Consider the following 13,914-nt stretch of genomic DNA (forward strand, 5'->3'; position numbering starts at 1 on the left):
GCACTGGATTACGGTAGTCTGTGCAGCAGTAGTAACAAAAATGCCACGGTGGAGTAGTGGTTAGCACATCCGCCTAGTAAGCGGCAGTCCCGGGTCCAGGTCTTGGTCACGGCATAAATTTTAATTCATTACTTCAGCTTCTATCCCTATCAAAGATAAAGTTAAGACTCATGTCCCCAGTAAAATTTAATTCCATCAGAATAAATAGAAATCTTTGGGAGAAAGGTGATGTTAAATTTGTGTATATAGCTTGTATCTCAACGAGACATTGCTACAGCTTTGTTATCACCCTCTTGTATCTCACTTAGGCATCATGAAAACAGATGATTAGAGTAGGTACAGACGCATATTTTGTTCTGATCTTCGGTTCAAAGACTGATTCGATGCAGCTTTCCATGTTACCCTATCCTTTGCAAAAATTTTTATCCTTACAGAGCTACTTCATCCTACATCCATTTGAACCTGGTTACAGTGCTGAAGCATTGGTACCCCTCTATTATTTCAACCCCCACCTCCTACACACACATACTTCCATCCCATTACCAAATGGATGATTGCTTGATGTGTCAGAATATGTTGCATCAACCTGGAATGATGGTATCCAAAAGTGGTTTTCCAAATAAACACACAGCAAAGCAAATTTTGATGATTGAAGTTATTCAGCACAGTTTATAGAAAATAATTTTCACAGAGTAATTATTCTTCTGCACATCAGCATATACAACCGAGAATGTTTGCATCGGTGCAGGCTTCTGTCTGAAAAAAGTAAATATCAGTCTGTATGTATTCGCAGAGATCCACATCCGCACAGACCTTTAGGGATTGGCTACGGCGCTGTCTCAGCCCGCTCTCAAGAGAGGTACACAGAGTGGACACGTTAAAAGAAAGCCTGCGAGCGATGAGGCGGGGTGCAGGAAACAGCCCTTCCTTTAGCGGTCTTCCCTTCCATTACAGCACAGAGTCGGTCGTAGTAGCCATCCTGAAAATAATGCCCAACTAGTAGACTTCATCATCAGACTTGCTATGTCGTGTTTCGTTGTTCGCATGCACTTAGTATATTGAGAAAAGGGCAGTTCATAGTGCATACTGATTGATATTAACACTTTGTTCATAGTAACAATTGTGAATGCAACTAGTCAAATGGCTATTTGTGTCACTGTACTTTTCGCATCTTATTTACTTCAAATTTGTCAGTGAAGACGGGCACTTACATTGTGTGTGTGTGTGTGTGTGTGTGTGTGTGTGTGTGTGTGTGTAACCTTGCTGCACATTGCAACGGTCCAAATACACTGCCATACACGCACTTATTTATTTCTGCCTGTAAAGTAGCAGTGCTAGAACAACGTGGTAAAAACGTTTGCGGAGCAATGTAAAAGGGCTATAAGTGGGGAATAATCATGTTGTTACCTATTTTGCAAAACAGCTTTCATATTCTCGACGAGTAATAGCTACTGAGCCCAGGGTGTGGAGTACCTGGACGGAGGAGGCGTGAGTGGTAATTGCAATATAGTAATGCGCCAGGCAGCGCAGAACATGCACATGCTGTTACTGAGAAAAAGGGCCATTTGAAATAAACTGTGAAGCAGCAGTCTTTGTCATGTATCCATTCACGAATGATGAAACTTCTTATATACGCCAGGCCAAGCTAATATACATTCATATAAATTGAATTTCAGTTAAAGGTAGGTACGTAGGTAGATAGATAGACAGATAGATATAATGAAGCGCAATAATTGTAGGCCACATGCGTTTCCAGAATAAATGTGAAGGATTAGTTTCAGTACTTCACTTTTTTTTGAGTGATGCGAGAATTTGAGCGAGTGTGTGAAGCTTTTATTTCTGCCTAGGGTGCTACGCAGGTTTTTTTTTAACTACATGAATATTTCGTGTGTAGGGAATATTGATTATTGTTTGCTGTTTATGGATTACTGTCTGCAGTTTTTTACTGGCAGAGATGTGGAACTTCGATTACTGTAGAAAGTAGGTGAGGATTCGGTGTCAGATAGCAAATTTAGTGCCCCAGTAGGACTATTCACGTATGTACATAGATGGCCCGCCCGGTTGGCATGCGGTCTAACACACGGCTTTCCGGGCGGGAAGGAGCGCCTGGTCCCCGGCAATAATCCGCCCGACGGATCTGTGTCGAGGTCCGGTGAACCGGCCAGTCTGTGGATGGTTTTTAGGCGGTTTTCCATCTGCCTCGGCGAATGCGGGCTGGTTCTCCTTATTCCGCCTCAACTACACTATGTCGGCGATTCCTGCGCAAACAAGTTCTCCACGTACGCATACACCACCATTACTCTACCACGCAAACATAGGGATTACACTCGTCTGGTGTGAGACGTTCCGTGGGGGGTCAACCGGGGGTCAGACCGCACAGTAACCCTGGGTTCGGTGTGGAGCGGCGGAGGGGTGAAGTGGACTGTGGTAGTCGTCGTGGGGTTGTGGACCACTGCGGCTGCGGCGGGGACGGAGCCTCTCCGTCGTTTCTAAGTCCGCGGTTAACATACAATACAATCTACATAGATGCTCCGCAAGCCACCATACGGTGCAAGCCGGAGGGCACCCTGTGCCATTACTAGTTATTTCCTTTCCTGTTCCAATCTCAAATGGAGCAAAAGAAAAAGATTATCTACATGTCACCGTATGAACTCTTATTTCTCGAATCTTATCTTCCTCGTCCTTACGAGCAGAGTGTGTTGGCGGCAGTGGCAGTGGCAGTGCCATTACTAGTTATTTCCTTTCCTGTTCCAATCTCAAATGGAGCAAAAGAAAAAGATTATCTACATGTCACCGTATGAACTCTTATTTCTCGAATCTTATCTTCCTCGTCCTTACGAGCAGAGTGTGTTGGCGGCAGTGGAAACGTTCGACGGTCAGCTTCAAATGCCGGTTCTCTAAATTTCTGCAATAGTGTTTCTCGAAAAGGATTCCCATTTGAGCTCCCGAAGCATGTCCTTGACACGTGTTCTTCGAACCTACCGGCAACAAATCTAGCAGCGCGCCTCTGAATTGCAACTGCGTCTTCCTTCAACGGATCCAAAAGAGTCGTGCAGATTGCACCAATGTCCTATATGCGATCTCCTTTACCGGTGAACCACTCTTTCCTAAAATTCTCCCAATAAACCTAAGTCGACCTTTCGCCTTCCCTACCACAGTTCTCACATGCTCGTTGTATTTTATATCACTTTGCAATGTTACGCCCAGGTATTCAAACGACTTGACTGTGTCAAGCAGGACACTAGTAATACTGTAACCAAACATTACAGGTTTGTTCTTCCTGCTCATCGGCATTAACTTACATTTTTCCACATATAGACCGAAATGCCATCTTCCGTCCAGAACACTATCGTACGGACGTCTGTTGACAATTTGTATGTTTATATCGTGAATCAGACACAGGACGGAGAAACAGCGGTTTATGGAAGTCTGTTCCCAAGGTAGAATACTCAAATTTTCTGGGTGTGTGCATTGATGAGAAATTGACTTGGAAGAAACAATTCGATGATCTGCTGAAACTGTTAGGTTCAGCTACTTATGCTATTAGGGTTATTGCAAATTTTGGTGATAAACATACCAGTAAATTAGCCTACTATGCCTATTTGCATTCACTGCTTTCGTATGACATATTTTGGGGCAATTCGTCATTAAGGGAGAAAGTATTCATTGCACAAAAGCGTATAATTAGAATAATAGCTGTACTCCACCCAAGATTACCTTGCAGACATTTATTTAAGGAACTCGGGATATTCACAGTACCTTCGCAATACATACATTCACTTACGAAATTTGTCATTAATAATCCATCCCAATTCAAAAATAACAGCGAAGTGCATAGCTACAACACCAGAGGAAAGGATGATATTCACTATTCTGAATTAAATCTCCCTTTGGCACAGAAAGGGGTGAATTATGCTGCCACAAAAATCTTTGGTCATTTGCCAAATCGTATATTTAAAGTCTGACAGATAAGCAACCAACATTTAAAAGCAAATTAAAAGAATTTCTGAATGACAACTCCTTCCAATCAATAGATGAATTTTTAGATATGAAGTAGTAACTGTAAAAAAATTAATTATTTTGTGTAAAGAAAACTTATGTAAAAGTGACAGGTTCCACGTTGTTGTTGTGGTCTTCAGTCCTGAGACTGGTTTCATGCAGCTCTCCATGCTACTCTATCCTGTGCAAGCTGCTTCATCTCCCAGTACGTACAGCAGCCTACATCCTTCTGAATCTGCTTAGTGTAATCATCTCTTGGTCTCCCTCTACAATTTTTACGCTCCACGCTGCCCTCCAATACTAAATTGGTGATCCCTTGATGCCTCAGAACATGTCCTACCAACCGATCCCTTCTTCTAGTCAAGTTGTGCCACAAACTCCTCCCCAATCCTATTCAATACCTCCTCATTAGTTATGTGATCTACCCATCTAATCTTCAGCATTCTTCTGTAGCACCACATTTCGAAAGCTTCTATTCTCTTCTTGTCCAAACTATTTATCTTCCATGTTTCGCTTCCATACATGGCTACACTCCATACATATACTTTCAGAAACAACTTCCTGACGCTTAAATCAATACTCGATGTTAACAAATTTCTCTTCTTCAGAAACACTTTCCTTGCCATTGCCAGTCTACATTTTATATCCTCTCTACTTCGACCCTCATCAGTTATTTTGCTCCCCAAATAGCAAAACTCATTTACTAGTTTAAGTATACACGTTCCACATCATTACGAAGTGTCGTATTCATGATCTATGGAACAAGGATTAATGTATGTATGTATGTATGTATGTATGTATGTATGTACTGCTTTAAGTTTTGACACCAGGATATGAGCCTGTAGGTTAGCAGTTATTCCCGTGGTTTTGAACACGTGCAACACTCGGTTCAGTAAGGTAATATACTCCTCCCAAGCTTTCGATGCAATAAGCAAATCATCAACAAACACTGTTATCCTGCTTCTGAGTTCTGGGCCTAGTGCATAATCTAGAGCTGCTATAAAGATTCCAGCACTAATGTTGAGTCCGAAAGGAACTACGGTGAATTGGTAACTTCTTCCGGAATAAATGAAAGCCGTATACTTCCTTGATGACTCATCCAGCTTGACTTGCCAATAAGAGCTCCACAAATCAATGCTCGTCAAATATTTGACATCCTGGGACCGTTGTATAAGTTCGTCTATGTTTTCCGGATGTGTTCTCACTGGAATTATGATTTTATTTATTTCTCTGGCGTCGAGTACCAGTCTAACAGTCCCATTTGCTTTTGGCGCGACTAACATTGGGGAGCAGTATGGGCTTGTAGAGGGTTCGATCAAACCCCATTTCAACATGCGATCTATTTCCTTTTGAACTTGAGCCTTTAACCTCCAGGGAACAGGATAGAAAGTTCAAATTGCCAGTAGCGAAAAGGCGACAGTTCTTCTTCCCTCGCTGTATAGGAGAAACTGGATAATACTGGTACGAAGCACCCGCGGCCACGCACCGCACAGTGGCCCGCAGCGTACAGAACGTGTGCAGAAGCAGACGCAGGACTGCGGAGCGGCGCTGGCGAACTCACCTGACCTGCTGACGCGGCGGCCCGACTTGCGGCCGACGAGGCGGTCGTAGAGCGACATCTTGTGCGGGTGGTGCGCGCCGTTGGCCGGCTGGCCGCCCCCGCCGTTGACCACGCCGACGCCGATGCCGCCGCACTCGGGGCTGGAGTAGACGGAGTTGTGGCGCGTGCGCCCGAACGGCGCCGTCGCGTACGTCGTGCCCGACGACCGGCCCGAGCCCATGCGCTGCAGCTGCCGCCGGAACCAGTTGCCGCGCCGCTCCACCAGCGGCGTGTCCACGCTCTCCTGTGTGCACGCGACGCGGCAGTCGCACTGTCAGAGCCAGTCACAGGCACCCCACCACCAGGAGATATCGTGCTAAAAACCGTCTAACACCGCGTTTTAGACTCGGTAATGGCCTCAATTACGCGAGGAGGTGAGTCTAAAACTTCTCTTGGGCATGCCGTACCCAACTTAAGCCACTCAATGGTGAGGAGGTTCCATAAAGCAAGGGCGGCCGTGGCGTGCCGACTGTGCAGGCCACGGGTGGGCCAACACTTGTAACATTATGTGATTGCCTTGTAAGATGGCAAGAACTATGCCCCTTACAAAGTCATTAAAGATCACTAACTCACGTTGAGCGAACAGTAGGGCTGAACAAAAATAACTGACAAGGCACAATGCATCTTGTAGAGGGTATAGTATGGACGTATTGGAATAATTAATGTCGGGTGATGGTTTTAAAGTAACTCACACGACATGAAAACTTTGTGGAAACTCAGAATTGACCGTGGCCACTGGGGGAGCGGCTAAGGGAAGCGACAATAGGCAGCTTAGGGCGGCTCAAGCTCTGAGAAAGCGGTAACGGAGCACGGCCTCCAGCCGCCTTAAGATGAGTGACAGTGAGTGGGTGGGTGGTTGGTTGACCCCATGCTGGTGTACCAGGAAGCAAACGGAGAATTTGTACGCCTGTTGATAAATGTCTGTCTGTCCCGTTTTCTGTGAAACATGCAAGAAAGCCGTGCAAAGCTACAGTGGAGCTGTCAACAGAGGTCAAAATATGCGTGTTCGTGACTATAGCAACTTCACATTGAATTCACGGTCCACAGAGTCTGAAGCAAACCAGGTGAAGAGCGACAGAATGAAATACGCCGGCCTCCGATGGGAACGTAGGACCGAGGAATTTGAAGTACTCTCCTGGGACTCTGAATTCCGGAAACATTGGTGTTTGTGCAGACGCTAACCTTGATGGGTGGCCTGGGAGGAGCGAAATAGCAGAAGTTGAGAGGAAGGGAAATTTTGTGGGAATTTGTTCACTTCCCAGAGCAGCCATTGGTCAGCGCTGGGAAGCGACGCATAATTAACGCGACTTGCGCTGCAATTGGCGTAAGTGATTTTGCTGGAGGGGAAACCGAGGCGAAGAGCGGACTGTGAGAAGTCTCGGTAGAGGTCTTCCGTTCCCAGCTTGCCTAGAGTGCGGACGTGGCGTTCTTTACTCAGCTTGCCTGAGAAAGAGTGAGCATCTCCGCAGTTTAGGACTTAGCAAATGGAACGATTGAGCTTGGAGATAGTGTTGAAATCTTATCCGCCCCTTCTGTAAATCGACCATATTTCAGGGATTTTGATTTCTACGTTTCGCCCGCTGTTCCCAGACATACTATATGGGATTAAGATCGGGTTATTTAGCGGGCCATGCGATATGGTACCTGAGGAGGAGGAGATTAGTGTTTAACGTCCCGTCGACAACGAGTGGTACCTGAGTATTCGCCAAACTGGGAAAGTATGCAAGAAACCGTGTGAACACAGCTGTTGTCATGTTGGAAGACTGGATTGTCCACAGAATACTCATCCTAAAGATGCAGAAGAACGGGCGACACTTGGTCACCGAGAATGTGGCAAAAACATGTTGGTTCATATTTATGTTATCTGAACGAATGGACCCAAGTCATGACACCACCACGAAAACATCACAGAACTGTCTCCAGCCCGATCTACATCCTCTACACGATACACAATACACAATAAACGCCTCCTTGGGCGTTCGTGCACTCGACACCTTGCGTCATTTTAAAGGAAGAAAATTTCACTCGATGGACGACGCTACGCGCTTCCAGTCACCTGCTGTCCAGCTTTTGAGTTGGTGAAGACATGCAGTTTTATGTGCCTTGTGCGCAAGGGCGTATTGCGAGGTATTAGACTCTAAATGTCCATTGTAAGCAGTTGCCTTCGCATCGTGCACCTAGAGACTCGTCTAAGAAGGACCTGCATTCACTGAAAACAACAATTCATGTCGTGTTTGAAGTCGATAATCGCCGACAAGGTGTGATGCTTCTCTCCACTCCCTGACAGAACCTTCTTACGACCACTATTCTTACGCCATGTTACTTAGCTGAAGGGCGGTACACCATTCTTGCAGACACGTTGGACAGTCCACTTTGATGTACTAAAAACCAGGCAACTTCATTCGTCGTGTGATCAAAGGCACATCTAAACACAATAGCCCCTTTTACCGTTTTGTTATGTCTCCACTTTTACCCACTTCACTGTGCCAGCCCGATACACCCACGTCTCTGACATAACTTACGTCAATGGTAGCGGGTCACGTGACCTTATGGTAACTTCGACATTAGCCTTGACTGCACTTGGTGCCAGAGAGCAACTCGGATGAAAAGTTTCTGCATTGCACATCTTATATAAGGCTGTTCTTTGAAATACTGAACTGCAAATACAGTACTTGTCATGCTTTAACTTTACAAGCCTGACTCAAATCTGCAGAAGTGCACATTCTACAAGCAGTGTGTGAGGGATCGTGTTTGGCACAAGCATTGACTAGTGTCTTTGTTTCCTGTCCCATTCATGAAGTGCGCGAGCTGATGTGTATTATGAGAACCCCCAGGCACGTTCTTATTTCTTATCTTGTCCTCCACATACTTATCCTAAGAGATAAGACACATAAAGCACAGTTCCTTTTGAACAGCACCTCAATCATATTGTCTCGAATTTATGCGAACACTGTCTCGAACACGTCGCTCGCTCGCTCTCAACGACTGCCTTGAGATCACAGAGCATTTGTGACACTCTTTCGGTGCAAACTGACTGCTCACAATTTATCTACTCCTATAATAACCCCAAACATTTGAATAGCGCCACAGAATTACGTACGTGATTTCGTCCTTAATTTGCGATATCTTTACAGATTTATATCTATGGACCTTATGTCCCCCCCCCCTCTCTCTTCATTCGCTTTCCCTAAAACTGTATGTTCATTGAACCTGGTACCATCTTCTCCCCGATATAATAGGTGTCCGGATTCTTTTGATCAGATAGTGCAATGTCTTGTGAAATCAGATGGATCTTTTGAAACACATTATGTATTAAAGCCAACGATGTTTTTGTTGATCGTAACACTCAAGACGGTCGCTAAACGACGTTAACGTAATGTACAATGAAAGGAAATACCGTACTTTGGTCTGTGTCATAATCTGCAACATATCGACACAAGGAAATCGTGGGAAAGGAAAGTGTATGTAAGGTCCTGGAAGCGGTGCAGTTCCGGCGGCAGCTACTCACGTAATCCGCGTAGTCTTCGACGGGCACTTTGGAGCGCGGCACGTTGGCGTACATGGAGTCGGCTTCCTTGACGACGAACGTCTCGGCCGAGCCCTTGGGCTCCGAGCGGCGGAAGTGTCCGGAGGCGAGCGTGTAGGGCAGCTCCGTGGGGACCACCTCCTCCCAGTACTGGTCCTTGAGCAGCTCGGGGTGCTCCTCGTGCATCTCGTCGACGATCATGTAGGCCGCCTGTGGGCATGAGCACACCACGCGTCAGTCGCCTTGCCGCTTCAATTCACAATGCAACCGTTCACACTGGACGTTTCGGAGGATTGTACCACAACCATCACTAGGATTCATCTGGCAGCAGTGTAAAACAAAGAAAAAATACAAAAAAACATTTCAGTACAAAGTTACGTGGATGTTCAGATTGCATAGGCGAACAGTAATACCTTTACATGCAGCCTGAAGCTCTTGCTAGGATATAACCGAGCGGGGTGGCGCAGTGGTTAGACACTGGACTCGCATTCGGGAGGACGACGGTTCAATCCCGCGTCCGGCCATCCTGATTTAGGTTTTCCGTGATTTCCCTAAATCGCTCCAGGCAAATGCCGGGATGGTTCCTCTGATAGGGCACGGCCGACTTCCTTCCCAATCCTTCCCTAATCCGATGAGACCGATGACCACGCTGTCTGGTCTCCTTCCCCCAACCAACCAACCATCTTGCTAGGATAGACAGCGTTTTCCAGGTAGCATACAGCCGCACTAAGAATTTAGTTCCTGCCTGGCAGTGTAGTATTGTGTGTTGTAGTCTGCGATATGTATTGTATTGTATTGTATTGCATGTTAACTGGGGATCTAGAAACGACGGAGAGGCTCCGTCCCCGCCGCAGCCGCAGTTGTCCACAACCCCACGACGACTACCGCAGTCCACTTCACCCCTCGGCCGCCCCACACCGAACCCAGGGTGATTGTGGCCCCCGGTGGACCCCCCAGGGAATGTCTCACAGTAGACGAGTGTAGCCCCTATGTTTGCATCGTAGAGTAATGGTGGTGTACGCGTAAGCGGAGAACTTTTTTGCGCAGCAATGGCCGACATAGTGTAACTGAGGCGGAATAAGGGGAACAAGCCCGCATTCGCCGAGGCAGATGGAAAATCGCCTAAAAACCATCCACAGACTGGCCGGTTCACCGGACCTTGACACATTTGCGCCGAGCGGATTCGTGCCGGGAACCAGGCGCTCCTTCCCGCCAGGAAAGCCGTGCGTTAGACCGCACGGCCAACCGGGCGGGCGCGATGTGTATTACTAGTTACTTTTAATACACATTCAATGGTTTCAGGCTGGTTTGCCCATCCTCAGACGAGGTCCATGTTAGACTGGAATGTGTTACACTGTTTGTTAGTTGCCGAAGCCAACGAATGTGAAAGCAGAAGACTTCCTGAAGTGTCTTGGGCTCTGTAACAATGTCCACACACTCCACTTCCGCACAACTCCGCTCAACTGTCACGAACTCTATTAGGAGATAAGAACAAATAACATATAAAAATAATAATGTTAATTTTATGTAATATTTTTAATTATTATGTGTTTGTTTGTGTGTCTTTCTCTCTCAATATGTAGCCGACGTGGTTGCCACAGTTCATTCACTTTGGTTGTAAACGACTGTAATGGACCCACCATACTACATACGTAAATCGTATTATGTCAACTTTATTTTAAATTAAACTATTTTACGAACCCAACAGTGTAGATCGCGTTTTTTTAACTGTAATTACCCGTTTCGGCCGAATTAAGCCTTCTTCAGATTTGAAACTAGAATAAAGAGAAATAAGTATACCGGGTTACGTGAAATACAGGGCGATTGCTACCTCAAACAGCGGGTATGCCGTCGTTATAACTGAGAAGACAAAAAGCTCATTGATTATATATGTCAAACTTGGTGTTATTGTTACGACAGAGTACCAGCAACAAATTAAATACCTATTGATGTGTGCTGTTGTGTTGCTGGTACATTTATTACCAAGGTTAAAATATCTATAAAATATATTAAAATTTAGCAACTAAAAATTATGAAATGGAGCTACTATTCTGCTATAGTTTCATTATTGCAATAGTATAATATTTTAAAAAGTTTCTCCATTATATTTGTCACACAATAAAAAAACAAAACGAAGCTACATAAAATGTAGAAGCTTGAGACATAATTATCATTGAGTCCTGCGTATTTTTAAATTGTTATATTCTAATTTTTTATTGGTATTTTAGCCTAAGTAATAAACAGCAAACACCACAGGTAGTAACAGTCCTCCTATATTTTAGGTAACCTTTTCTTATTTGTATATATAAATAGCTGAGGTGATAGGAACTAACAAATTTTTTATTATCTTTATTCTAGTTTTAAATCTCAATATGATCTTATTTGGCCGAAACCGGTAATAACAGTTGAATAACAATGTAATTTTGATCCTTTTTTCGTAAGATAATAAACAAAATCGCTTACTTTGCCTGCGTCACAATGCTGCCATTCTATTAAATTCATAGCTCCTGTTTATACGGATTTTTATGATACTCGTACGAGGCATCTGCTGCGCCCGAGGGTCAAGGAAACGTCTGGTATCAATTCAAGCTATAAACGGAGTTGTCTTTGCATAACAAGTTGCCCTGTCGTCAGTAAATACAGTCGCTGATTCGTAAACACTGCAGCATGCTTGAAATCGTGTTGCGTGCGGTCTGTCTACTAGGCGCAACTACTCGTTTATTTGAAATTTAGGTATATAAGGCAACGAGACGAAGAACACACTTATGTAAACAGTTTGTTGCTTTTAGATAAATTTCGTATTGCGGAGGAGAAGGAAAACTTAGAGTAACACATCCCGTCAACATTAACGTAACCAGAGGTGGGACACCAAGTTAGTTAGTTGGAAATTGACAGGAAAAGGCATCAGAAGCAATGTTGTTGAAGGACTAACTTCTTCAGGCACGTGTCAGATGAATTTTAGAACATACAGTAAAGAAGTATACAAATAAAATGTAAGTTTCATAACCCGAGACGGGGCATACCACGATAAAAAGGGTCCTGATTGTGTGTGATGGCGTCATTCTTCCTAAGCGGGAATCAAGTAATGTCGCGACCTTAAAGGAAGACGTACGTAAGACTACGATATAAGGACGTGGACTGTGACATATGGAGATTTGACTCGGACCGGGAAGCACGCAGGGACAGCCGAAGTGGTGGTCCTATCTCCTGCACAGACATCCTTGGGCGTAGATACTAACATACAATCAACGCCATGTCATTACAGAGACGTCATCGCCATTGCAACTGTCTATAGACTGCAGGGAGCCATGATTTCCGTAGATTTCGATCAGGCATTCGATCACGTGAATCACATCTTCCTTGCGAAGGTGATGGAACGAATGGCTTTCCCATCTGCCTTCGTCCTCTTAATTATGCGTCTACTTCGTGACGCTTCGTCGAGGGTGATGGTCAATGGACGGATGACAACATCAATATCGATCGCAAGGTCAGGTTGCTCCCTTTCAACGATCATGTACGCTTCTCTGCGACCTGCATTGAGGTTTATCAGAGCTCACCTAGGGAGAACGCACATTCAAATGTCGCGCCTATGGAGATGACGTCTTCATCGTACGTATCAACGAGGTGGTTCAAGAGGCAACACGGTGGATCGAACAATACGGAAGCAGTGCGGGCAGATATACGAACTTCGCCAAATCCTGCGCGATGACCACTGGAAGGGAACTCCCTGATGAAAGTATGGCTCCGTTCAGGACGATAGAGACGCTATGCGTCTAGGAATCTTTTTTACTCGAGACATCCGTCGTACCACGGGAATCAACTCCCTGCGTCTTATTCAGAACAACAGGACGTGCGTTCGATGCCAGTTATTACGAGCAGTGGACACGTTAAAAGGTGCTGTTTATTAACATTTATACTGAATTCCGTATAACACATATCGCACAAATTTTACCTGTCTCTATAGTGATGGGGCGTCGTATCCAAGCGGCCCTCGGTTATTTTGTCAGTACTGGTCACATACTCAAGGTCAAGTACGACAGCGTCTCACTCCGCAAACGAAGAGGGGGTCTCGCCCTGGTCATTGTCCATGTGCGCGCAACAATTCTTTACGTAAGTACGATGTTGAGGTTATGGGATCACAGCCTCAACAGTCTCACTGGACTTTTGGTCGACGAACTCGCACCTACATCATGTCAGCCGCCGATCGCCCTGGCCCACATTGCACCAGCGCTATCACGTATCAAACTTTTTTCTTCTGGAATACATGTCCACTCAGACTCTCCTCGCACTATGGCTCCCACTACGCGAGGTATTTACCATCTCTTAATGCGGACTCATCTCACGATTGCTATCGAAGAGCGTCATCCACAGGCATAGGTGGGCGGTGGTGTGGCTCGCAGTTCATCAACCACACCACGGAAACGAGCGCTACCTGGTACATCGCTGTTACCGGTAAATACCAGACGCGACACAAAGTCCATGTCATCGCCCTGTTGAACAACCCCTCTGCTTGGGTGTAATGTAGACGACACGTACGAACACCGTCTTCGGTGGCGGGCGTATGATTCCTTCTCCAACAGGTACTGCCCTTTATCTCCAGGCGGCAACGCACATGATCGCCCCCATTATGATCTTGTGTCCGGACGAGATTTATTTTTCCCCATCAAAGATGGATCCCGTCAGCTGGATAAAGGGTACGGCCGTTCTTTATCTTTCCAGAAATGGGCCCAAGAACGAAACCGAATTTTTGGACATTTTTGCTAACATGGCACCACATAATGAGAAAAGA

The 13,914-nt window shown here is 45.4% G+C and overlaps 1 protein-coding gene across 1 annotated transcript in view; it reads right to left on the reverse strand.

Annotated features, from left to right (window-relative positions):
• The window catches only part of LOC124612973 (bestrophin-4), a 566,407-nt gene that overhangs the window by 28,726 nt on the left and 523,767 nt on the right, over positions 1–13,914 (reverse strand). Inside the window, exons 8-9 of the mRNA XM_047141502.1 lie at positions 9,108–9,335; positions 5,561–5,843 (exon numbers count right to left, since the gene is read on the reverse strand). Of these exons, the coding sequence (XP_046997458.1) occupies positions 5,561–5,843; positions 9,108–9,335 (511 nt within the window). The remainder of the gene's footprint in view (positions 1–5,560; positions 5,844–9,107; positions 9,336–13,914) is intronic.

The sequence above is a fragment of the Schistocerca americana genome, chromosome 4 (genome assembly GCF_021461395.2).
Source record: "Schistocerca americana isolate TAMUIC-IGC-003095 chromosome 4, iqSchAmer2.1, whole genome shotgun sequence".
Lineage (NCBI taxonomy): Eukaryota > Metazoa > Arthropoda > Insecta > Orthoptera > Acrididae > Schistocerca > Schistocerca americana.